This window comes from Rhamphochromis longiceps, linkage group LG14 (assembly GCF_057381845.1).
Source record: "Rhamphochromis longiceps isolate RC_006_pf linkage group LG14, R_longiceps_female_GT1.1, whole genome shotgun sequence".
Taxonomy (NCBI): Eukaryota; Metazoa; Chordata; class Actinopteri; order Cichliformes; family Cichlidae; genus Rhamphochromis; species Rhamphochromis longiceps.
The window spans coordinates 36,248,884-36,276,767 of record NC_140570.1 but is presented as its reverse complement, the minus strand read 5'-3'; the positions used below and the strand labels follow the sequence as shown (position 1 = coordinate 36,276,767).

The 27,884-nt window shown below is 40.9% G+C and overlaps 1 protein-coding gene across 2 annotated transcripts in view; it reads right to left on the bottom strand.

Moving 5' to 3' along the window:
- nova2 (NOVA alternative splicing regulator 2) overlaps positions 1-27,531 on the bottom strand; it is an 86,927-nt gene extending 59,396 nt beyond the window's left edge. Inside the window, exons 1-3 of one of the 2 annotated variants that reach the window (XM_085380180.1) lie at positions 26,187-27,528; positions 23,442-23,510; positions 4,384-4,527 (exon numbers count right to left, since the gene is read on the bottom strand). In XM_085380180.1, the coding sequence (XP_085236306.1) occupies positions 4,384-4,527; positions 23,442-23,510; positions 26,187-26,343 (370 nt within the window). In that variant the 5' untranslated portion in view covers positions 26,344-27,528. Of the gene's footprint in view, positions 1-4,383; positions 4,528-23,441; positions 23,511-26,186 lie in introns of both variants that reach the window. The other variant, XM_085380181.1, reaches the window with a different exon arrangement.
- Positions 27,532-27,884: the final 353 nt, after the last annotated feature.

Sequence of the window (27,884 nt, the reverse complement as noted above, 5' to 3'; positions counted from 1 at the left end):
AACCGTGTCTCATTTGCATACAGATGCCCCCTTCAGAGCAGAGGAAGGGTGTGTGCGCGTGCACACATCCACACATGTCCTCCTCTCCTCCCCTTCTGACCAAAGCTCATACAACCCTCTCTTTCTTTCTTTTTCTGTCTTTCACTTGTCTCCCTTCCTCCCCTCTTTCTATCCCGTTCTTGTTGGCTTTCTCCCAGGAGATTAGAAGGCATGTCTGTGTGTATATCTGCGAGTGTGTGCATGGCTATAAATATTTTTCTCGATTTTTCATGCACATCCTGTGTACAAGGGTGCAAATATTCTTAGGATTTATCTACTCATTTTTTTTACAGCATGCCAAGCGCATGCATTGTGTATTAGTGCATGTGAATTCACGCGTGTGCATCTGCGTGTGTGCATAAATCTCGGAGACTCCTGCACCTTGCATCTGTTCGAGCTGGCAGAGCTTTCAGGAGTCTCGTGTGCCGATGTCAAACAACGGTGGCTTGTTTGCAGACCCCTGAAACACTGAACTGATACACACATTCAAACACTCCTAAACGCACACATCAAGACAACAAGAATGAGAGCTGAATTTCAAACCAAATAAATACTTGGAGACCACAGTGGAGCTTAAAGCATGGGGGGAAAAAAACGAGCGTTAATGCAGCTGGGCTGGACAGAGCACAGGATGATGTGAAATTAAGCTTTACAAGGACAACTATTCACGGCGTAGATGACTCTTATTTCCATAATGCATCACACTGAAAGCCACAGTCAAAAACCTTTTCATTTATTTCAAAGTAAAAAACAAGGCTCCACAGCTTCATTTAAGCTTTTATTTGTTTTCTTCTGTTGTTAATCAGCGTTTTCAAGAATGAAAAACCAATGAAAGCTTAGAACATGAAATTTTTGTTTGGGAATTTATATTTTTATTTTAAGCTTTATTTATTTGAAAACGTTCTTTTCTCTAAATTAAAGAGAGTCCTGGTCAAAACCGCCACGCAGAACACCACTAAAAAAAGTAAAGAAAGTTGTGCATCTGGTGCCTTCTTTGTACAAATGTTTACTTCATATTCTTTCTTAAATGGTTATTTTCTTTGCAGCAGACAGTTTAAATACCACTTCCCATTGAAACCAACATGAGGACACAATTTCGTTGTTCTCATGACAATGACAATAAAGTTTCTGATTCTGATTCTGAATATTACAGTGGAGCTCTGAAAAGCACTCAAATGCAACATATTGTGCGCCCGACAAGTCTGAAGAGAAACTTCATGCTGTGATTGGCTTTCGGTTAGAGATTACATCAGAAACTCCACGGGTGCAACCACAACACTGGGAGGCTGCTGGGAGTGTTTAGTGTCACTGCTAATGCCTTGCTTGACTGTACGGACATTTTATCATTAGTTGTAATTTTACTTCTTCCAGGATCCCAGACTGTTAATATTATTTTAGGCAGATAAATATACATTGTCGTAATAAATCTGGGTCATAAAAATATATTTCATCCGTTCTTATACCTGCGAACCTGCCACTGGGTACTCAAAACTCAAACGGACACATATGAAAGCACTTAAATTTTGACCCAGCACTGTTTTTCCACGTGCTCTGAGGTTATGCAAAGCGGAGGCAGCAAAGGAGTGAAACCACAGAAAGACACATGCATGTTATATTTCACTGAATATTCATCATCATCAGCTAAATGTATGTTGAAAATGTGCAACTTGTAAACCTCTAACTGTCACTTAATGTCATTTAATGTTTTTCACCAATGCAATCTTGCAACTAAAGCACAAGTAATGTTTTATGATTGGATTTCGGCTGCTCTGACGACTTGTTTGGGGTTATAGAACGTTTGTGGCCTTGGCTGAGTAATTTAGAGCATTAGATGGGATGCCCTGGATTTTTCTGTGTTTAACTGAGCCAACATTTTCCCCGAAAACGCAGCCAAAGTTCTAGTAGCATAACTCTTAATCATCTCGTACATTCTTCTTATTACTTCTGTGTAATACAATAATTTTGTGTCCCAGTTCAAGTATTTAGTATGGAGAACATGAATGCTGCAATCCACTTTGTGATTTCACCAGCTCAAAACAACAACAACACCTCACAGCGGGCAGACACACAAACATATAGACACGCACACATGCGCACACAGATCGCAGCGTCCTCCCCCTCCTCCTCACTGCTCGGGCCACATGTCACGTCAGGGCAGCATTAAGAGTTTAGACAAATACAATTTCACCCCTGATCCTGTAATCCTGATCTCTGGTGGGTTGTGTGCGCGTTTGCGTGCGTTTGTGCGTGTGCATGTATGTGTGTTGTTGATGGGGGATGCAAAGTAAACCCAGTCAAGGCCCCACTGTCCCTGAGGACTTAAAAACACAGACAAGATCTGTTAACACATGAGGGAGAATGACATTTTTTATGAATTATCTATTTCACAACATTGAGACTGTCAGTTTCAATGGCTCAGATGTCACAAAGCAAAAAGACTCAGCTTTAAATATCGTGTATGTGTTTAAACATGATGAAAACATTAAAGATAATAAAATGGTTTCTTAATGGTTCACAACACTTTCTACTGATGCATCTAAATAGATACAAATTTCTTTTGTCACATACACAGTATAGTGAAACGCGTGTGTCTGCGCTGCAGGCGTAGCCACGCCATTCCAGGGCTTGGTTTTAGAACAGCCCTTACTGGATAACGGGAGGGAATCAAACCTGCAACTCCCCCTCCAAAGGTGTGTAGCCTTACCACTACACTATCCAGCTATTCTGTCAGACACACTTCATTTCTAAATGGATGAGTAAATAGATCCATCCATTCATCCATGTTTCATTTTCTGGTTTACATGCCTCCATTTCTGTATCATTAATCAATCGCTTCTCAAGCATAACAGCACACACTTGTAATGCTTAACCAACCAGTAGAATTCAAGAAAAAATAGCTACGAAACATACTAAACATAAACATTTGAATACATTTTAACCATGATCTTTTCTTTTTATTGCTGGCTTGAATTCATTAATCATATCTATATCTATATATATGTATCTTTATCTTTATCTATCTACCTTTAAAAAAATAAATATATATATATATATATATATATAGTAGGGTTCACGGTTCGGTTCGGTTCAATACTTTGGTGTCAAACGTACAGTTTTTAAATTTAATGTTCCTGAAACAACAAAATAATAACAAATAAATAAATCTATCTGATCGAGGAATCACTCATCTTTGGAAAAGAGAGTTTATTACAGAGAAATGACTCTTTCCAAAATAAAAGCTATGCTATACGCTTCTTCTGGGCTATATTCTCAGCAGCATATTAAACATATCAGGTCCCCATAAGGAGAATCCTGTGCTAACGGCTGTCTAAATGACTCGGCTAAAGTTTGTAGCATGCGTGCTTGTTGTTTTTGTCTGCTTCCACTTGTCTTTGCACTAGGATGATGTCGGCGTAAATGTGCAGTCATATTTGTTGTGTTCCCACTAGTGCTGTCAGCGTTAATCTGAAATGACGTTAACGCCACAACACGGCAAATCTCCGTTAACGAGCTACCGCGGATCGCCCCGTGCATGGGGCTGGACGGCGTCAACACGTTAACGAGCAAACTGCGCTAACGCAGTAGTTCCCACCCATGTAATTGAGCATTGCGTGGCACATCCGACATACTGTTTTACTTTTGTCCATGACGCGCTTACCTTCAGGGTCATAATTCACATGAAAACCAAAATAGTTCCAAAGGCCAGATCTGAATGAGGGTGGGGGAGGTTCAATTTGCCATGTTGCAACGAGCTTAGCTTCTGTCTTGCTAGCTTGCGCTGCGCTCAGTGGATCTGCGCTCGACAGTGCAGCCTAGGCGGAGTAGTCGAACGCAGATCCACTGAGCTCTCAACACAGACAGCATCGTCAGAAGAAAAGTTAATAAAATAAATTTAAAATTTTGTATTGTTCGATACATATGCGTACCGAACCGAAAGCACTGTATCAAACGGTTCAATATCGATATGAGAATCGTTGCACCCCTAATATATATATATATATATATATATATACATATTTATTCATTGACCAGCATATTAACAAAGGGTTTTTTTTCTCTGAGTTATATCTCAGTGAACTGCACTGAAAATAAATACGATACTTTAAACAGAAAAATAAAATGTAAGCTGTAAACGAATGCTTGTCTGCCGGTTTAAAAATAAACTTAAGGTAAGTCCCCTCAAAAGTTCATTTCAGACAATCCTGCAAACAGTGGTATATTTTGTGTCATTATTTCAGATGATTTACTTTGAAGTTTTCCCATCATGTAAATTCTTATTGATGACATTTTCCTTTATTTTCCTCCATCATTCATCCGTATATAGCAGAGGTCGTGGTGTCTTACCGGGGTAGAAGTCTTTGGATTTGGACAGTTTGATGGTGGCGCCAGTTTCTTTCTGGAGCTGGACGATGGTCTGACCTCCCTTCCCGATGATTGAACCCGCCGCATAGCTGGGAATCAAAACCTTCAGGAAGTACTCGCCTTCCTCTGCAGCAGGAAACAGGAAACAGGAAAGAAAAGTCAGAGACAGCTACTGCAGCTCATGTTGTTTTAATACAAAGCTGTAAAAGAAGAACATTACAAAAAGCTACAGTATGCATTTAGCCTTTTTAAACCTTTGCCCTCATGCGTGCCTTTTGATTGTATATTTTTCTTGCAGGCCAAATCGTTACTTCAGACATCGTTATGTGCCCAGGATTTCACAATCAGTGCATCACTTGTGTAAACTGTGAAGTGGAAGGAAAGTGTTTGTCAGTAATCACAGTCTGACAGAACAGATGCGAGCTGGTGCCGCATCGCTACGCCAAAGCAGAATTCTTTGTCTTTCATCTTTCCTCCTCAGCTCCTTCCTAAGCGACCATCCAAGGCTCCCAAAGCTGCATAAATCCACCCAATCACATCAAATGATGACTGTTATCCATGACAACTAATTATTTCTATAATCTGATGAGTCCGTGCCAGTGTTATCTCTCCCCATTCTCTGTTTGTCCGATTGCACGAGCCTCTAAACACTCTCCCCAGATTGGTCTGATCTAATTTCAGCGTTGGGCCCGAGGAATCTGGTCCTCGTCACCCTCTTGGCACGAGGAGAGGGGAGAGCCGTGGAATACGCTGCACGTCGGTTTTGTTATTCAAGCTAAACAGATTCAAACGATGGGCAGCCCTGTGGATGCATAGCACCACATGGCTGCCATGACAGTCACACAAATGCGCTGATTAACATGTGCAAATAAGCTCACGTAAACAAACACAAAGCGGGCCAGCGCAGATCCAGATATTTTATTATTTATAAATTTTCCCCTGCTTACACTGAGCTGCACCTGCTTCAAGGGATACAGTGTAAACCGTGGATATGAAAAGAAGATGTCGTCTCTTTCATCTTTATTTTCTTCACTGATTAATGGAAATAATCATTCATAAACTGTTAGAGTTCTACACATAGTTATTCCTAGTTTTAATATCTTTGCCTTGGCTCCTCCCCCCGTGTTTTTATATTTGACATGTAATTTATTTAAAAACATCGGCATGTTGATCTAACCTTCTGTAAGCCGAATGGCTGCCTCTAACACTTAACATCTGGCTAAATGTGCCAATAATGATGATAAATGATTGTTTCTTGAGAGGCACTGTTTCCTTTTAACAGATCAAATCTGCAGAGCAACTCTGAGAAACAGCATCCACTAATAATTTCTGGCTCTTTAATAAATATTTGATAAGCACCATCATTAGTCAAGAGTGCAACTGGATTTTAACATCTAGGTGAGCATACACGAACACGTTCGGCTCTGTGCAATTTATTGAAAGAAAGCGAGGCACGAAACCAAAATGTACTTCACCCAAAGCCTCCACAGTGGCGGTCTGTTGTCACAGAAATGTTATATTTGCATGTGAATCGAAAACAACCTCAGCTCCAGGTGTGTTGAATTGACTTAATAAGGTCTGACATTTTCAAGTTAATGTTTTGGGTTTGTGAAAAATCACAAAGTAAAGGAGAAAGGGAATAAACCAAAAGGTCAAAGCACACCTTAATCGATTTGTGTTCATTCAGAGCAGGGATACGTTCACTGACACGTTGACCTGAACCTTCAACCTTTTCCATGCAGCCTGCAGCTTCTTTGACAATGAAATGAGAGAGAAAAAGCAAGAGCAAGCCATTGCTCCTCTGCGAAACACGGGCCTTTGCTTTTCAGTAGTATCTACATGCTGTAGGTCAACTAAAGAGTAGCACTACCTCACACTTGATTCTTTATTGCTTTGTGTAGAGACAAGAGATTTGTGTTAAATAGCAGAAAATATTAGCCCTCAAAAGAATTAAGATCCAGCAAAATTCTTAAATCACAATTTGTCTTTTTAAATATATTTTTCAACATTTTGGGCAGCAAAAACAGATTTATATATATAAAAAATAATACTGTCATATAAATTATCTTTAATAGCTACTTAATGAAGATACGTCATATTAAAGAGCTGCAGATCACAGCATATTCTCATACTTGTTTCCTTATTCTTTCCTGTTAGGACATTAATGTCATTTTTGTACAGTAACACTGAACATGCTTCCAAAAACATATATAAACAAATATAATTAAACGCATCTTTCTGAGTCATGTCTCAGAGTGTGAGAACTTGCTCAGGGACATCAGTTGGCTTAGAGGTTAGGAAACATACCACATGGGTATGAATAGCATCAGCAGGGAGTCCCTGGCTTCTTTCTTAACTGGATACAAACCAAATGTCATTCCCCAGCTTTCTTTTTGGTCTCTCCGTACTATCTGCACTGTGCCTATTTAATAAAAGCTGAATGCAACACAGTTATTCTGTGAAGAGAACCTCTTTGTTCCCTTTGGTTTTGTACATTTTTACACAGTAATGTTTCCTAGTTCTAAAATATAAAAGTGCTAATCTAAACTGTTCAGAGAGTTTTTGGAAGCTTTTAGAAAACAAATAAATTTATATTCGCATGTTTGTTATTGGAGTACCATCAATCATCTCAAAGCTCGTCCCAGCTGCCTCCAGTAGGAATAAAGGTATTTTTGGTTTCATGTGACATGTCAAACCAACTCAATAAAACAATGACTCTTAGGAATAACTGTCAGTAATTATAAACTGATTGTATCACCAAAATAAATAAAATTGCCGATGATTTAAGCCAAGAGTTCTAGATTTAGGAGCAATACACTCACCAGATTATATAATCCTATTTTTTCAGTCTTTAATATCGATTTTATGAGACTGCGAATCCATAGCAACTGTTCTATCATCTCTCTCTTTAAATTACCTCATTCAGTGTGTCTGTGCTCCCTCCCTAGCAGCATTCTTCATATTTGGTAATCCAGGACAGATATCCTCCAGAGACAGATTAAAATAGGATTACTGTTAGGGGCGCACTTTCTCACAAGGGCACGGCACCTTGTAACTGCACTTTACTTTGTCTTTCATCCACAAGTGGAGACGCCGAAGTACAAACACGGACATGCATATAAAACATTACAATGCCTGCTCTGACTATGAGGCATAAAGATGAGAGCTATCTGGACGGAAGATTTATTCCATGCAGTCACGCTGACTCAAATGAAGTGCCTTTTAATAGTTCTAATTCCTACGAAATCCCTGTAACACAAAACAGCAGTGGAAAGGAGGCGTTTGCGACACCTAACTATAAATAAATGTAATTAGTAAAGTGCCCTGCAGACCCCCACAGGTGTTTGCAGTTTATATGGCTGATCAGGTCCCTGCTCAGTTTGATTAAGTGCGGTCGTTGAGGAGAAACACACTGCAAGTTTGCTGAGGTTTCAAGAGTCTGCACAGCAAAAACAGCAAAGAAGTTTCCGTTCTCTAAACAGGTGCAATAAAAATCACATCAAGAAAGCGATAGGAATACTACCGTAAATGTCGGGCTATAAGCCGCTACTTTTTGCACAAGCTTTGAACCCTGCGGCTTTTAGTCAGGTGCGGCTTTTCTATGGATTGTCCGTGATTTTTGTCATATCGTAAGACGATTTGTTTTGTGTGTTCCGCTGTTGTACGGCACTAAGTTGCCTGGCGGAAGGATCGGGGTTCAAGAGTAGTATGTTAGTCACATGTCCGTCCGCCAGGCAACGTAGTGCCGTACGAAGTAGCGCGAAAAACAAACTTCAAAGTAGCGCTACGCGTTCAGCGGGAGTCGTGGATGATGAGCGGCGATAAACTTGCAAGTTATGCCCAAAAAGCAAGTTATGCCCAACTCCACCGGTGGATTCTGACAGCGTGGAAAAGTGTGAAAACATCCACGATCACCAACGGATTTTGAAGGGCTGGACTGCTGCATGATGGAGAGGAGGACACCGCCACGGCCCTTCTGAGGGTGTTCGACTCTGACACTGACAATGAGGATTTCTTTGGTTTTGAAAGTGACAACGAAGGAGAGAAGAAGAGTGGATGACGAAGCCATCCTGAGCCTGTTTGTATCCGACACTGGAGAAGAGGACTTTGGTGGTTTTAGTGCGCAGGAAGAAGAGAAAGATGGTGGTGAATGACTGACTTTTCTTCTTGTTAAAGCTGTGTCACTGCACCTGAGCCTAAAAGGTAGTCCGAATCTATTTTTCTGGTGTGCTGTAGGCTACTGTTATGTACTACATGTGCAAATATGTACCCATAACTTGTTTTTCAAAATATTAATAAAAGTGATGTCTCCAAACAGCCATCTCTTTCCTGACAATTCCCTTTGTGCATATTCTCTTACATATGATAAGTCAACATTGAAACACCTGCGGCTTTTGGTCAGGTGCGGCTAATGTATGTACAAAACAGGATTTTCCCCTGATTTTAGCTTGTGCGGCTAATATTTAGGTGCGCTTTGTAGTCCGGGAAATACGGTAATCGCACCAGATGGATTCTGGTTTTGACTCAAACTTTCCTTTAAGATTTCAGGTGAGGTTATAGAATCTCAAACTAATGATTTTAACACCCATGTTTCATCCACACGTGTTTTCACTTACTTTGGACAATTACATTAGACTTCTCCTCTCAACTGTGCTGGATGCACAAGCTGGACACACTTAGGTCAAACAGCAGGGGTGGAAATACTCACAACTCTGAGCGGCTGGGCCCGGCTCAGTGACATTTAAAAAGACAGATAAATTGGTCTAATTATAACAAACGACTGACTTTTTCAGGCACTCTGTGTTAGTAAGTCTCAAGTCAGAAATAATTCAGAAAAGAATTATGATTTATATGTTGGCTTTGGCATAATGGTAATTACTATAACTCGATACTACATAAATGTGGAATAAATGCAGCTCTGATCCATTTGCAGACTACTCTGTAATTTAATTCTTCACTGTAAAGACAGCAAATTTGACTATGTGTTAACACTGATGTAGTCAAAAAACATACACTGTGAATGAGGTGAAGCTGAGATCAGGAGTGAGAAAATTCCCTGTCAAGTTAATTAATAAAAGTGTGCTTACTCTAACAACGAAGAATGGTTTCTTACTATAAGAAAATACAGTACAGCGCTGTATAGAATACAAGCTGACAGCATACTGTTATTTTAGTGTTTAGTAATCTCTGAGTGATATATTATTCTAGGATGCATCTGCATATCGTCTCCATGAACGCAGTTTCTCATGAGTTATAATGAAACATCAGCTTTGCTGCCGTCCTCCTTCCACACACACGGTTATGGAAACGCAGCATTCAACATTTTAACAGCGTTCTGTGTTGTGCTGTATCCACCACAATGTCACAATACTTTAAGATGCTTTACTGAATTTTTATGTAAATCTGTCACATCATACATTCGTTAATTTTAATTACCAGAAATTTCTAAGAGCCTGATTTACAATTAATCCTTTGCTGTTTTTGTTAAACAGTGAGAAACGATTACCGTATTTCCCGGACTACAAAGCGCACCTGAATATTAGCCGCACAAGCTAAAATCAGGGGAAAATCCTGTTTTGTACATACATTAGCCGCACCTGACTAAAAGCCGCAGGTGTTTCAATGTTGACTTATCATATGTAAGAGAATATGCACAAAGGGAATTGTCAGGAAAGAGATGGCTGTTTGGAGACACACCCCTTTTATTAATATTTTGAAAAACAAGTTATGGGTACATATTTGCACATGTAGTACATAACAGTAACCTACAGCACACCAGGAAAATAGATTCGGACTACCTTTTAGGCTCAGGTGCAGTGACACGGCTTTAACAAGAAGAAAAGTCAGTCATTCACCATCTTTCTCTTCTTCCTGCGCTCTAAAACCACCAAAGTCCTCTTCTCCAATGTCGGAAACGAACAGGCTCAGGATGGCTTCGTCATCCACTCTCCGCTTCTCTCCTTCGTTGTCACTTTCAAAACCAAAGAAATCCTCGTTGTCAGTGTCAGAGTCGAACACCCTCAGAAGGGCCGTGGCGGTGTCCTCCTCTCCATCATGCAGCAGTCCAGCCCTTCAAAATCCGTTGGTGATCGTGGATGTTTTCGCACTTTTCCACGCTGTCAGAATCCACCGGTGGAGTTGGGCATAACTTGCTTTTCGCAAGTTTATCGCCGCTCGTCATCCACGCCTCCTGCTGAATGCATAGCGCTACTTTGAAGTTTGTTTTTCGCGCTACTTCGTACGGCACTACGTTGCCTGGCGGACGGACATGTGACTAACATACCACTCTTGAACCCCGATCCTTCCGCCAGGCAACGTAGTGCCGTACAACAGCGGAACAAACAAAACAAATCGTCTTACGATATGACAAAAATCATGGAAAATCCATAGAAAAGCCGCACCTGACTAAAAGCCGCAGGGTTCAAAGCTTGTGCAAAAAGTAGCGGCTTATAGCCCGACATTTACGGTACTTGACACCCTAAAGTTTTGCAGCTACTATTTTTTCCAGAGTGGGTGTTCTTTCTTTGATACTAAAAATGTTATCTCTTTGTTTGGTTTTGGTTTTTTCAATCATTTGTCCTGTGCTTCAACCCATGTGAGTTTGCAAAATGATTGTAGTGTTACTGGGTGGGCTCTGTTCTCATCTCTGAGTGTTCAGCCAAGTCAAAGCATGAGCACACAGACAGGAAACCTGAAACTCCCCTGCCCTTCCTCAGCTCTGCTGGTGATGAAATACAAACTGCAGACAGCTCACACATGGATCCAGAGGAGAGCAAAACCAACCTTACCTCAGTTTACCCACTTTTGGGTTTGGTTACTAACAACCAAATAAATAAGATGAATGAGGTTTCACCTCTTCATTTGAAATCCTGTGCCATCTGAATTCCATGTTGTGCATTAGCAAGGCAACATTTTTGGTGTTTATTAAAGGATCTTCTACTCAGAACCACTGGTTACTAAAGTCCAACACGAAGACACCTGCTAGTAATGGTCTACCTATCTCTCACTAATCATCCTCACGTCTATATCAGTCTCTTTAGCTTGTACTGTCCTACTTTACATTTATCTGTATATAATCTGCTTGTACCATCTCTCCTTTACGTTCTTGCATCTCCTAAGCTCTTAAAGTTTTAGAAATATTTATTAGAAGCAGAGCTACCTCACACAAAATTACCTGATCAGTTATAAATCTAAATAGGTCAGGTTTAACACGGCAAACAAACCAAAAAAAGTGGGTCTGGCTATAGTTTAGTACTGTTTGGTTGAAAGGTCAGACCCGAACCAGCTAATGAAACAGTAATAATTAATCTCCGTAACACTAACTTCTTCTGCAACCTTCTGATTTCTGCACATTAACTGAACAGAGTCATACTGTAGTTGTACATTTAAGGAGTTTTAGAAAAACATGCTTGCGGTAATTTATGTTCAGCATCTTCTGCCAGTGAAAGTGGCTTTATTACTGCAGCACTCATTGCACTGTCTGCAGCACATGTGGAACAGAAGCATTTTCGCTGATCAGAGTCAAATGTTGCATTCATGGTGGCATATGTAGATTATATGTTCATATATCCATAAAAAAATATTTATTTTTTAAATATTAATACATTAAAATAATCTACATATCAGCCCAAATGTTTCCTTTTAAACTTACATTCCCTATTTTTAATCAGACTACGTGCTTCACCACAGGATTCTTACAACAGAAAGATGTTTCATAACACAAATTTCAAACATGAGCTTGTTGCATAACTTTGTCTTGTCTGTCTTAATATTTTCCTTTTAGTAACAACCGTATCTTGAGAATCTCATGCAAGCTGCGTATCAGTAATTAGCTGCAAATAGCAACAACAATGATGTAACATTTATTCTCGCCATCTTCAGCTCGAGAAAATGTCACATGGTCGTGTCCTAAAACTGTCTTTCGGTTCCTCCTCTTCGCTTTTTTGTTTATCCCTCCTCCCCTCCAGTGATCTTTTCTTTTCCTTCTTCCCCTCATCATTTCCTTCCTCCTGTATCTTCTCAGCTTGCCTCTTTCACAATCCCAGTCCTCCCCTCTCCTCTCCGTGCTGCAGTGACCCACTTTGAGTACGAAGCCTTGAACTGACCTGCTTTAGATAGAGCCTGGCTAATTATAACCAGCTCGTATTAATAAGGCAGGGGAATTGGTAAATACACACACACACACACACACGCACACACAACGCCTTACACACACAAACAACAAAGGATCACAAAGCAGACAGAAGCACACACTCAGAATCACCTCCTCCGCAAACAGATCGTTTCCGACGTCCCATAAACAAGCCTACACACCTTGGCAACGTGACTCATCACGTATAAGAGGACGTAATAAGAGTGACTCACGTTCATCATTTGTATCTGTTGCAGGTAACACTTGTACCTGTTACCATGGCAAGAGTTAGAAAAAAATTATTTATATATGCATAGAACAAGATCGCCAACAAAAAAATAAAAATTAGACTGTCATCATCATTTATTATCACACAGATATGTTTTATATCTACTAAATGGCAGCTTTCCACACTAGCAATCTGTTTTTAAAAAATATAAACCCAATGCACATGTTTACAAAACCTGCCCACTAAGTTGATGACATATTGTTGAACTCAGCTGTATCATTAAAAGAACTGCAGAGCTGGTGTTGATTGGTAAACAGGGTTATATAACACGGATTGGATCGCACTTCTGGAAAAATCTTTTATCAGGTTTGACAACTGCTGTTACTAAATTTTCAAAAATATGAACTTCTAGACATGAAAAATGAAGCTTGAAATCTGTGCAGAGCTACCTGCCTCCTTCTCCCACGCTGCACCACAGTTTACAGGAAAAGTTTTAGGAACATTCCTCAAGTTTTACCTGCTTTTTTAAAGCACATAAACATCGACAAAAACTTGAGAAGCTGTGCATCGTTCGCTGTCTTTCTTTCAGCCTTTCAAAGCCGTAGCTCTTAATGCACGGCATAAAGAGAACCTTCCACATCCGAGACACATTAGTCTCTAAACTCTGCTCTGTACTTAAGGATGTGATGTTTTGACTCAGTACGCACTTACGAAGCTCTTTCATACGAGACTTCACAAAATCGTTTTGACAGTTTAAATATAATTCCCTGGTAAAAACTAAAAGCAAACCACAAATGCACGATAACCCTGATTCAAAACAAATCACACTATTTATTTAGTTATCTCATGGTACTGGTGTTTTCCCCACCATTGCGTGACCCTGCCCACAGAGATCAGTTTGGTTATAGTCTTAGTACAGTACAACAGTACAACACTGGCTTCAGTGTCACTCTGCATCCCAAAGATACAGGTGAAAATCCTGTGTACTCATCTACTCAACCATAACAAGCAGCTGGAGGCTCTCCTGGCCATATCTGACCTACCGGTGTCGACCTCATACTCCAGCAGAGGTCACGCAATGCTCACCCACGCGTTACAACCTCTCAAAGCTCAGTGAATTAAAAAGCGGTGGTAAAACACTACTAGTGGGTGTTTTGTTTATTCGCCGGAAAAAAAGGTAACAGAAATGCTAAAAGAAAAATGTTTGGTTTTCTAGAAATCACTAAAAGCTCACTGGGTTTGCTGATGATGCTAAAGGAGCGTTACATGGCAGAGTCAGGCCAAAAAACACGCCAATCAAACCAGAGTCACCTGCTGAGGTTAATGGCGACTCACGGCAGCGTCGGGATGCTTTAAAAACCCGATGTCTCGGCATGATGTCAGACTCATTGTTCTCTGCTACTATTTTGTGCAATTTTTGAAATAAAGAATCATCAGAGATACAGAGTCCCGGCCCCCTTCATGTGCAGCGCCTCTTTCATGCTGACAACATAATGAGCATGTAAACTTTCAGTCCAAATAAGAACAAGATAAACACCGTAATTACAGCAGTGGTGATTGTTACTGATTAGTTCTTACTGTTTTATCTATCAGAAAGTACGGCGGGGGGTGTTCTGTGGCGTTCCTAAAAGGCTGCACTTCAGGATACCGTAACGACCTTAATGTCATCGAGGGAGAGCTGCAAGCGATTAAACAAGACGTTTATAAGTTTAAACTTTATTTGAACACAGCTTGAGTTTGGCAGTCAAACAGCAGTGTTATGCGGCAGCTGCCCAGGTGTGCAGAGGTCTGAATTTGGGGAAGGTGAACATTTCACTCAGTGCTCCTGTTTCTCATTTGTCAACAACAATCATGAGCAAGACAGCGAATAGGAGCGCGAGTCAAGAACTTGTTCTGGTTGAGAATCAGCTCCAGGTTGCAAAACTCCATCAAAACCGTATGTCTCAGTACTCGTCAATTCAATTCATCAACTTACTCTGTTACACATTGCGCAACAATGACTTCAAAGTCATGGCAGTGACGCTTTGGCACCAGAACCACATGCAAGTATTTTTATTACACTTTTTCTTTACCTGCAGTTCAGTTAATAATACAGCTTTAAATCTGAAAATAAATTCTATCAATCTTTCTTTTTTTTTCATAACAAAAATGTTCAGTGGTCACAAAGGGAATTAGTAACAAATTGGGACTTTGAGCAGAATCCTTTTCGGTATAGGTATCAATAAAATCCCTCGTAATGTATGCCTTAATTTCCATTTCTACAATTTAGTGAGTCATTATTTAATGCTTACTCTTACAGGATATCTTGTATGCTTTTCTTATGATAAAAGTATGTTGGTGGTTCACATAAAACATGACCAAATGCTCAGTTTCACACAGTTCTTTTCACTCTTGGATTTTCATGACGTAAATAAGACACAATCCCTGATATTTCAATTGAATTTAATTCAATTTTATTTATATTGCACCAAATCACAACATCAGTCACCTCAAGGAGCTTCATAGTGTAAGATCAAGACCATAAAATAATGCACAGAGAATCCCAACATTAGACGCCGCTCTGTGAGCAAGCACTTGGCGACAGTGGGAAGGAAAAACTTCCTTTTGACAAGAAGAAATCTCCAGGTGAACCAGGGAGGGGCAATCATCTGCCATGATGGGGGGTTGTGGGTAAGAAATAGTCATCTCAGGCTACGTCTACACTAATCCAGATAAATTTGAAATTAGCATTTTCGTCTAAAAACGCTCCATGTCCACACTATCTTTTTCAATCATTTTCTTCCCCATTGAAAACGCTACGTTCCTGTGCTGTGCATGCGTGAAACGTAAGATGATTTGACTTGCATCATTTCCGTCTGCCGTTTATTTACTTTCCGGCTCCTTGAAATGTCGCGGCAAAATGTCTTCTATCTGGAGCTATCTGGAGCATTTACAAACTAATATTAATCTTTAATAAGGCTGTCAAAATTGAGAGCAAAGAAAACAACTGCTGTACAATGCCGTCGGCCATCTTAGTTGAATTGGTCACATGACTGCATCATATGACTAAAATGCGTCATTGTTTTCAAAGCCTCCGTTTTCGCATTCCACACTGCGACGTTAAAAGATCCATCTTCCTTGACCAAAAACTAGCGACACAGCTATGTTAGCATAACTTTAGCACAGTGAAGCTGGAGGATGAATGTCAACTTTTTTTCCACTCGATAAAAGTGAACGTGAGGGATTCTGGTGGTCAGGGACAAATGCAATCGCATAGCAGGATGCTATACACGGGCCAAACTTCAGTCAGGAGAACAACTGAGATTATTCATCCACAATACGAGGTTAGTTATTAATATACTGCAACAACATGGGAATAGAGCAGCTGCGAGAGAATTCAACATTAATGAATCAATGTTACGGAAGCGCAGTTTTTGGCTTTCCCCAAAAGTGCTTCATCTCTTTGCTATGACTGTCGGCATAATTTGCAGATGATGATCGGTTGTAGCTGCTGCGATGCTTTCAACCAAAACAGGCGCAGCTTGATGACATCATCAACATGCGCTATCGCCGTAGAGCGGTATAGTCAAAATCTCTATCGTTGGCCAAATTTATATCGTTCCTATCGTATATCGTTTATATCGCCCACCCCTAGTCTCCACCATTTTTATGGTGTTCTAAGTGGACTGTCATTAAGTCACATGACATTTTAGTTAGAGTTGACTTATTAACTGATACAAGTAGCCACAGTTTGACTGAACAGAGCAGTTTGTATAAATGAGCACATGCTCAGTTGGTGCTCAGTTGCTGCTCAGTTTGCTTACTTACAATCCAGCATTTCTATAATGGGCTGATATGGCAAATACTGGCCGCGGAAGATTAAATATCTACCAGTCATGCTTCCTTTACAGAGATATACAATCAAAACAGGAGAGCGTCATTTCAGCTTTAGACAGAGTAAGCCATTTAAAACAATTTCTTTTCCCCCCCACAGATACCTCTAACCCCACAGCCGCAGAGATCCACTTAGTTTATGTAAGGCTACGAAGACCTTAAAGTTATTTTTACAAAAGTGTAAACTCTCATGTGCGTATTTTTCCTCCGATGCCCTGATTCACACTGATAACTCATTCCCGTTCAGCTGTTGTGTTATGCAAACTGTACATAACACAACAGCTGAATAGGAAGGAGTTAAAAACACGCCTTAAAATGGCAGCTAATAATCCGTTTAATCTTTTGTATTATTAGTTTAGTATTTCTGCTTTATTGTGTACTTAGTTTTTTTCCCCCCAGATGATGTAAACTTGCAAGCTTCCAGTGCTCATGAACCCACAGGATTCCCTCAACACAAACCACAAACACACACAGTTTTAAAAAGGAAATTAAATCATTTGGGCTAGAAAATGGAGGGATTAAAACTTTAAACCACTGGCTACTAAAGAACAAAGTAGGTAATGGTGAGTGTGTGTCTGTGTGTGTGTGTTTGTGTAGATGTGCAGCTGAGTAACTACAGGGTTCCCTACTGGTTGCTGTGATGAGGGTCTTTGTTTTCACTCTGCAGTTTAGTTACAACACACACAGGAAGTACACACACTTTCTTTTACGAGCCAAAAGGATTTTTTGATGAAAGACTTGCATCTTTTTTCTGTGTGACTGTGTGATATAATAAAAATGTGGATAACCCACGACACCCCTAAAGTTTGTCATCATTAAAGGAACCAGCAGGCCTGACACTAAGGTTACATGTGGCCGAACTACACGGCTGTACTCCAGTGTCCATTTCTATAATAGTACCATGTTTTTTGTTTTTTAAAAAGATATGTTTAGGCACGAGCGGCCACAGAAAAACTAGGGCTGATTAAATTGTGCAAAATCTCTGCATATGCTCTGCAGGTCAAGAAAGGCCAATCTCAACATGTATAAATAATAAATCCTTCATCACCATGGCATATCTGGATGAGTAAACAGTCCAATCTGTTGCTAAGGCCCCTGCAGACCCGCCAGGCCCAGAATAGGCTCTCCATGCTGGGGGATTGGGGGCTCAAATCCCAGGATCTGGTGTCCACAGGCCTGCACAGGCAGGGTAGGAAGGTTGAAGATCACAAAGCCTTTCTCGTATTCTGTTACTTTTCCTCAAACGCTTCACTCAAACAAGCACACTTAAAGTCACCACTTAACTGAAGTTTTAGTTTGTAAATTACATGTCCAGTCATTTCATTATTTTGTAAGTGTTTGGTAGCTCTTTTCTTCTGGCACTTGTGCTCTACTCCCCTGATACTTGGTCATATTCTGCTATGAATATTATGCAAAAACCTGATTTTTTGGAAGTATGTAGAGAGCTCCTGACCAAAGGCTTTGGAAATTCAGAAAATGCACACTAGTGCCTGTTATGATTCAGAATTAAGAGGTTTGTTGTTACAGAAATGACATGATTGGAGTATACTCTATCTGAAGAATCACAGTTATGAATGTTACACTGCTGAATGACATTTGTCAGTAAAATGTCTCTTAAGCGAGGTTTTCTGATATAACCAACACGAAAACAATAGAAAGATTTCAAGTATATAGATATATCTGTTATAGTCTTCAACTGTAGGATCAATGTTCATTTATTTAAAAGAAAAATATTTTCTCTCAATCTTTTTCAACACGTTTTGATGTTTTTGCTTTGCTGTAATTCAGTTTCAGAAACCTGAATTTCTATTTATCAGTATTAGTAGATTTTAAAAAGTAAATTGAAAATGTTAATTCCTTAACCAATTCTTGGATTTAAACATTAAAAAGATCAAATGTAAATTAGATTATTTAAGTGTGTCATATTTCATACATTAGTTTTTGTGAGTTTTTGACATTTCTGCGTCATCAGTTTGATTTTTTCCTCCCTAAAAAAAATAAATAAATCACACAACATTTGTAATGGAATAAACTGAATGTTGCAAATTTGATACAAATTAAAAGTCACATTTATTTTGTTTTTAATTTCATCTGGAGGTTCACTAAACACTCACTTAAAAAAAAAGCATTTTCTGGCACTTATTTCAATGGTTAAAATATGTCTATAATTTAGGAGCCACAACTTTTTGATATACCTTTATGTGAAGGGTTTAATCAGAATTAAGTCAAGCATAAAAATAGGGGTTAATCTGGATTCCAGCAACTAATTTTCCAGTACAACAATGGCCTCAATCCCCCTTTAGATATTTTTTCCACTCTGACGAGATTAAATATCTAGGGGAACTTCTGAAAATCCAACGATAATGACAGATATCAGTACCAAATACCCCAATCTGTCTTTAGAAAATAATATGGGTCAAATGTAAATATGAAACCCACATGAGGGGGAAACATCTTAAGTGTAGCAGTGTGAACACAGCCTTGGATGAGGGAAAGGGGGGCTCTGGTATGGAGGTTCACAGCTCTGGGGACTTGGAAAATATTCATCTCCTCTAAGCAGGGACAGTTAAGGGGGGCAGGCTTTGTCTAACACAACCCCTCCAGTCCTCTTCTCTTTTGTTGGAAAGAAGCATTCACACACACACACACACAGACAGACACACACACACACACACACACACACAGACGTAAAGCACTCCAGCAGTGAGGCTCTGACCAGCTGTCTTCATTCTGAGAGATAGCCATCGTCGCTCATAAACACAGAGAACTCACAGAGGAAGGCGAGCAGGAGGAAATGTCTCTGCTTCACCTTTTCTTTAATTTCACTCCAGCATCTGCGTCCTTCATTTTAGCTGACACCTCCGCAGCACAGAAGGAGCATTCATTTTTTTAATTGCTTGCTTTAGAACATATTAATGTCTCATAAAGTTTTTACATCTAAAGTTTGAAGTCAATATCCAAAAAATCGCACACGAACATCCCTAAAGGCATCGAGACGATTCAAACGCCAGCAGCATGCAGATACTCTCATTTGTTTTTGTGCCAGCAACCGCGTAGAAGTTTGCAGAGAAGCAACATCTCAATTTAAAAATGATGCCGGAGGGGCTCGGGTTACATGCAAACAATTTCGCAACAAAAATGAGAATAAATTACAAAATTATAAAACTTAAAAGACGCCTGCGTTAGAGCAACACCTGCAGGAGGCAAATAATTATAGAAAGAGAATGGGTTCCTCCACCAATTTATCACGTGCCTGAAAGAGCTTATCTGAGATAAGACAAACATCGTGCGGCAGAATTTCAGTTTGAATAGCGATTTGGGGAGAACCAATCAAATGCCTGCATACTGCCTCCATATGTGCTGTGATCAGGGCGTCTGCGTAGAAATCGAAGCAGACACGGCGGCGACGCTAACAAAGATAGCCGAAGCCGCCTGCTTTCTCTCTCTTCAGAGTGTGTGTGAAAAGTGGTGTGTATTGTTCATAGACCGAGGCTATTTCAGAGCAGGGGGGCCCTTCCAGTTGTCCTCCTTACATCGGCCCTTTCATCGCTCCCTCATCCATATTTATCGCCGCTCAGCTCTCCTCACCTATCAGCGACCAGCTAGCTGTGACCGATGTCTCGCTAAACCAATCACATGCTTCCCTTTGTGGGAACATTAGCACCTCTCAGTGCCTTCACCCCACCCTGTACAATGGCTTCTTTGCTTTTTTTTTTTTTTGACGCAGTGGCTTAAAAAAAAGAAGAAGAAGAAGAAGAGGAGAGAATAGAGGAGAAGGAGAACTGCAGCTACCGGTGGCAGATTCAAGTCGATGGCGGCTCCAAATCGATTGACAGCCTCGGAAACAGTTGCCGAGTGAGCGTCGTCAATAGCAGCCAGCAATTGATGAGCGGGTGGGGGATGAAATGATGGGAGGACGAGGGTGAAGGAGGACAGGAGGAGGAGGAGAGTGGAGTCATGATGGTCTGAATAGAGCATGATTAGTATGGATGAAGAGGAGAGGAAGATGGAACGAATGAACCTAGGAGAGAGGAAAGGGAGCGGGCGAGGAACGCTTACGAGTGAACAAAACAGGCGTGTCGCAGAGGAGAACGCTGTGTTCTGATTCTCGCGCTAAAGGACGAGCGGGAGCGCTATCAGTCGTTATATTTACCAAAAATATCAGCTTGAGTTTAACGGCAGGAAAAAATACAACCGTGCATATTTTGTAAGATAGCATCAACAGTTGTAACGTGTTGATATTTAATTTAAGATATGAGCTTATTTTCTTCAATCTGGCTCAGACTGAAGCAGTTTTAGCTGAATTTAAGAGTGAAACTCGGTCCGGGTGGTGTCGGGGTTTCTTCCTCCTCGACCAGACGGACGATCAATGTGAGGAAGACTGTCCTCCTTTGTATGGATGGCCCAAAAAAGGATGCACAGCTCAGCTCCAGGAGCAACAGAAAACACTCAGATCAATACCATCAAAGGCCTTGTCTCACATAGTCAAGGCTCGAGTCACAGTCTGACTCTGGGTCTGCTACTGTAAGTTTGTGCATGCAGCGCCACATATCATTTACACACCACCTCATCTTTTTCGTTAAACTTCATCTTTGCTTTTTGTACCCGAAGTCGAACATATAACACACACACACACGGAAAGCTTTGAGTGTACTGCTAGTCTAGTCCCCTAATGTCACTTGGCAAGGGCATTTCAAGCCCCTCCTTCTTCTTCCCAGCACTTGCTTGCCAGTCCATCCATTTACTAAATGAATGTATTATATCTTAAAGGCAGCAGAGAAGACAAGGAGGGAAAAAAGAGGGGAAAGAAGAAAAAAAACATTAAAGGCTTATAATTAAAGAACTGAGAATCTCTGTACACCAAGGTCAGCAAACTTATCCAAGCTGATAAACCTGCACACCTCCCACACAGTCACATGTTGGTTTCCTGATCACCTACATGAAAATCAAAAAAACAAAACAAAAAAACCCACTCCAGTTTATTTGGTTGGTGCTTACGTAAGGCTTCTTAATGGCTTATACAAGCAGGTTTTTCCCCTGAAAGCTGCATTTGTTTTCAGTGGACTGAATCACAGTAATTTCTTTTAGACTGAAAGGCTGTTTCTGGGTATTTGTATGTACTGGTTCTTTGCATTTGCCCAAACAAATCAATCCGGTGTTTTAACCTATGGTGCTGGATGCTACATCTTACTTGGATTAAAGTGAATGAAAAACATGGAACTTCCAGGACGCTTTGATAAAATATTATAATGCAAAAAACATTCTCTACATGAAGCACTGGAAAATATTTCATGTTATAAAAAGCTTTTTAGTGAGTTATGGATCTATTTTCAAGTGGCTACAGTTCACTGCACATAACACAAATACTTCAAATTAATAACAGTATACTTCTTTTAAAGCTAAGCTGAAAAAATTAAATGTAAAGCTGTACATCACACATAGCTATGTATATATATATATATATATATATATATATATATATATATATATATATACAATTAAATGATAGGAAAAGACCAAAGCACATTAACACATTAAAATATTGAACCCTGAGTGGCACCAAATGTATAAATCATGAAACTACTGGAGGATATTTATCCTTTGAATTCATCATGATCAAGCCCGTCTTTGTAAATAATCTATTTAAACATAGGAAACCGGATTAAGCATGAATGAGCTCATTAAACGTCTCTGATCATATATGTACACGATAAAAGGGAACTCTGAGATTCTTTAATATCTAGAAGAACCCTGCTGGACGCAGTGAGGGGAGCGGGAGGCGCAGAGATAAGAATGGGCTCGGGCTGGTGGATTAAAGCCGTGGTGGGGGTGGGAGCTTGTGAACAGCAGCGACTGCAGGTCCTCATTGATCTTTCCGCCTTTAAGACCTTCAGCTTTTTTATAAGGCATAGCTGTGATTTATGACCTGCAGGGCTATAGCTGTCCCATGTTGTCCTATCTACAGTCTGACAGCAGACCAGCTCCTTCTTCCTGTCGCTTGCCTTTTTCTTCACTCCCTCTCACACACAAACACGCACACACAGATATTTGGATAAACCCTGGACACTGGAAAAATCCAGGTCCATCTTTTCTCATCATTTTTGACCCGAACGCATTCTCTCGCTTCTAATGAACGCAGCAGATCTGATTGATACGAATGGAAATGCCCTGGCATTAAAATCTGCATCTGGACATATTTATAAGTTGCAGCTGTTGGAGGAAAAAAAAGACTTCAAAATATTTTAAAACTCTGATAAAGATAAATTTCTTTGATTTAAAAAGTTTTTTTCCTTCTTTTTTAGGTCTACTCAATAAAGCTTCAGTCTTCCTGTTATGCATCTCTTACCCAGCAGCAGCTGCACGGTGCACGCTGCAGCACAATTTAACCACAGTGAACAGTGAATGAACATTTCAACAATACATCAGCGGTCGTAAACCCAAATGCTTTGATGGCATGGCTAGCATGAGGTCAAAGGTCATCATCTGAGCAGCAATGTTGAGTATCATGACAAAAGAAACACTGGATTTGTATAAAAAGCATGACAATGAATGTTATGGAACTGGTAACATACAATATAAAAAACATCAGCATGCATTATCCTGAATCATGAGCAGGATATGAGGGTGTTAAATGTTGCTTTAAATCCTATTTAAATATCAGGCCCTGCAGCAGTCAGATCACCTCATTAAAGGCCCTATATCTTTTCTTTACTCCAGGATTTTGCACATTAAGTCTGTGTTGTGAATCAGAATTTCACAGTAAAGATTATAAAACAGGTAGAAGATCAAAATCAAAGTCTCTCTTACCATGAGTCTCAGTTTCTTGGTGAGGGAATACAATGCCTTCAGTTTCAAATAGGGGCTGCAGGAAGGCCACTACAGAGAGAGGAAGCACAGGGGTGGGGAGTGTGTGGTGTAAACTAATCATACATAAAAACAACCATTATTATGATCTCTTAGCACCACTTTGATTTCTAAATTTACAACTGCAGCGTGGGTGCAGCTTAAAAATATCAAATACAAAAGCATGTTCTCTGTGAAAAAATATAGCTTCTGCTTGGCTAAAATCAGCCGTTACATGGTGAATGTTTTCTCTCCATCAAGAGTCAGGCATACAAACACTTTGCGTATCTCAATCCAAGTAAAAATCTAGGTTAGGCTCAACGCTGTTATCCAGAGAATTCTAGCTTTAAATCACCAAGACCAAATACTCTGATTAAAATTCAAACAAAAATGCATTTTCAGAACAGAGTAGAGTTTACTGTCAGTGCAAAATTTGTCACAATAGACCCACAACCAAGCTCTGATTCCTCTTTGTTGCTGTAGTTTTGCATGTGTGTGTGTGTGTGTGTGTGTGTGTGTGTGTGTGTGTGTGTGTGTGTGTGTGTGTGTGTGTGTGTGTGTGTGTGTGTAGGAGCTACTTGTTCATTTTCAACCAAATGCTATCGGATCATCGGCCTGATGTTGCTGGTTGACCTGGCAGCACTGCAGCCGTCCCCTCTGCCTGAGTCTGTTTAGCTGTCTCATCATCATCATCATCATCATCGTTCCAACCTTTTCATTTGTCTAAATAGACAAGCGGCCTGAGTGTTACGCAGGCAGGAAGAAAGTCCCCAGAGGGGCCGCCTGGGCTTTTTACATACAGTGAGGAGGAGCCTTTAGTGCTCTGAGTGCTGCATCGATCTGGAGTTAAACACTGCTGGCGAACCTGCAGCTCACACCTCCTCAGTCGGACTCTCCTCGCTCGCTGTCTAATTATTACTCCTGAGGATGGCTGTCATGTTTCCTGGTGGGACCTGAAGAATCTGTTATAAATGGCCGTCCTGATTTTTTTTTCACCGGGGCCAAGTCATGCAAAAATCTACCAGAACATGAATTTCAGTAATCCAGAGGAGTCTGTCGCTTAGCTCGCACTAAACACAAGTTTGTTTTCAAATTTCACATTATGCCACCTGTCATTGTCATCCAAAAGGAACAGGGCACTTAAGCCCTATGGATCTGCGAGAGTTTATGTTTAGATCGTATTACAGCAGCCATAACAGTTGCACTAACTGAGCGAAGCCAAATCTTCTGACCATTTCAAATCAAGACTGAGAAATTAGGCCAACAATCACAGCTCAGTCATGCTCACCCTCTCTAATACGATGGAGGTTCCTCTTTAATATACGGGCAGAATTACCTGCAATGAAAATTACATTCCCTGGGGCGTTTTTTTGTTTTGTTCTGTTTGTTCAGGGAATTCAGTTTAACACTGAAGACATTTCAGAGTTTAAAGCTAAAATTTTAAATGCTGTTTTGCAATCTTTAAGGCCCTGGTGAGAATTACAGTTGGGACTAAACTCTAACAAACTCCACATTAGAGAACACGTTAGGTATCTTAACCTTAAGCATATAACTATAGTCTTCAAATCAGTTTAACTGGCATTACAAATATTCAGTCTTCACAATCATAGTCAGATTGAACTCTCTGCACTAAAAGATCAGGTCCCATTAAAACCTATAGAATCTAACTATTTAAGCACACTCCCAGAATCTCCAGCAGCATTTTAAAAAGTCTCCTAAACCTTTATCATCTTTTTGCTGAGTATAAATAGCACATTTAAAGGTGTATTGTATGTCCAAATGTCCATGATAGGGTGCATGGCCAGGATAGGCTACTGATGGTTGTAATGATGGGAATGCTTGGCGCATGACAGCATGTAAACAAAAAACCAAATATGGTGATTACCATGGTGACATATCCATATTTCATCAAACCAGAGAATAATGAAGAAATCATTCATCGAAGAAATTAGTGGAAAAGAAATCAGCTTTCCCTTCCAGCCGCAGAATATTAAAATCAGGACAACAATGAATGATAAAAATATCCTCTCCCTGACACACTGCATTAACACAGACTGTCGCATTCTAAACTGCTCTGGATTCCCCCTGTTTTCCCTAGCTCGCCACAGGGCTGCTGTTAATATGAGTCCGCTTGTTTATCCGCTTGTGTAATTGTACACAAAGCGGCGATGGTGGCTGATGTGTGAGATTATCACAAGGTCATCCGTCGACGGGATGAGACCCTGCGATCACGCACTAGTCTGATCTGGCTTTCACTTGTTTACATCCTCATTTTGGCTCCAGCATGGCCGCTGTGGCTGCGCGTAAATCTTAAGACGCAATAAAAACACCCAATTCGGCTGATGTAAAGAGGCTAAATCATCCAGGATGTGCAAGAGGGGAAGCGACGGCTTCCCTCCAAATAACACCCCCCACCCCCAAGTCCCTCTCATTGTTTCCTTTCCATCAAATGCGGCGACCCGTGATTATTTTAATACTGATGGAAAATGACTGTCGCTTATGACGAAGCGAATAATAAAAAAAAGACGGTCTCCCTAAAATTTGCCCTGTATCATTTTATTTTATTTCCCTAAATGTGTGAATTTGCCCTTCCACCACGCCACGGTGCACATCAAGAATCAGATCAACCTGCTCTCCTTTCTCTCTGCCTGCCTCAAGACGAAGCAACATTCACCGAAACCCGAACAGCTCCCGCATCCCCGCTCTTACCTCCCGTGTTTGTACGTTTGGTGCTGCTGGCTTCCGTTGGGGTCTCCAGGGGTCTTTTACGTGAGTCCGGGGGATCGGACTCCATGTGTGGTTGTTGATTGTGATGGTGAGGATTTGAGAAAATGCCGTTTTGTTGTACTGCTCCGCCGGCCATCATTTTCGAGCTTGCTCTTGGATGCTTAGGCTGCGTTTGCGTTTAAATCCCCCCTTTCCGTTTTTTTACGCAGCGTAGCCGTGCAGATGAGTCCTTGGAGAGGGTAAAAGCGATTTAGGAATTGCAAAATACGCCTGTTTCCTACGAACGGGGTAGGTTAGCTGCGCGTTTCTCCGTGGTGCGCCGTGCGTACAGAGAGATGCTGCGCAGGGGCAGAAAGAAAGAAACGCTGGAGCGGCTCAGAGAGGGAGAAAACGGGAGACCTCTGCAGATGGAGCGACTTCTAGGCTACTAAAAACGTGCCAGTGGAGCGTCACAGTTCCATCAACCTTCAGATAAGCGGGCTAGGATATGTGTATCATTCCGCTGCAACCAGTACTCATGTCAGGCGGTACAGGATGGTGGCGCTCCTCTGCAATAACCAGCGAAACGGAACAATAACCAAAACAAAACAAAAACACAACGCAAAGCGCAAAGAGGCGAAATCAGCCGAAGAGAGAAGAAAGGAAAGGGTGATCGGTGAAGCAATTATAACAATAATAGAAAAAAAAAATCCGATTCTTAGGCTATTAGAATTTCGTTCTTCTTATCCTTTCCTGGCTCCAGTCGCGAAGACACCCAGGGGTGACGGGTGGGTGAGAAGGGTCCGGAGATTCGGAGCTGGAGGAAGACAGAGAAAGAGACGTTTTTTCCTGCTCGTTCTCTCGGTGAAGATGCTGCAGTCTTGCGTTCAGAGCATCCCTTCGCTGACTGGCTGCTGGAGGAAGCGCAGGGGAGCGGCTGACGTCACAGGGCCTCGTGATACCTTTCTCGTTTTCTGCACCCTCGGATTTCCGACGTTTTACCAAAAATAATTGTTGCTTTTTACTTTGTTCAGTTCCCCATTTCACTGGACAAATGTCTCACTTTGCAAAATCTGCACGTTATTTAAAAAAAACAAACCTTTTTATATTAATTATGAATAATCAGCCGCGCTGTGTTACAACACTTTTCACCATCTCGTGATCCAAGACTCAAATTTAGTTGCACCGAATGAGGTTAAATGAAATACAGCAAGCAAACGCTTTAGCCGAAGCTAAACAGGCCAAAGAGAAACGATGCGTAATGCGCTCAAGCAAACCGACAAAATTGAGTGCGCGCGAAGCTCAGAATCACTGATTTTCGACAGAAACTGAAAGCATCACGAAAGAAAGCGAAAAACTGAGAGAGGGAGTGAGAGAGGGGGAGAGAGAGACGCCTCCGCCGAGACGCGATTGGCCGAAGCTGGAGGCTGCGTTAGTCCAGAAAAACGGAAAGGACTCGGATATGTTCTGCCGGCGGAGTCACGTGACGGAGAGCGAAGGATGCGGCGGCGGCGGGTTTTTACTCCGTTACAGCGGCAAATGCAATTATGGCTGAACGGGAGCTTGAAGGTCCCGCTGCGGCTGTTTGAAGGTCTGTAAAGGCCGAGGCAGGCCGCCTCGGACACACGTGGAAACCTGCAGCTGATTTCTGCCTTAAATTTCAATCAGCGAGTGGAATTCAACTGGCAAGAGCATGAAGGG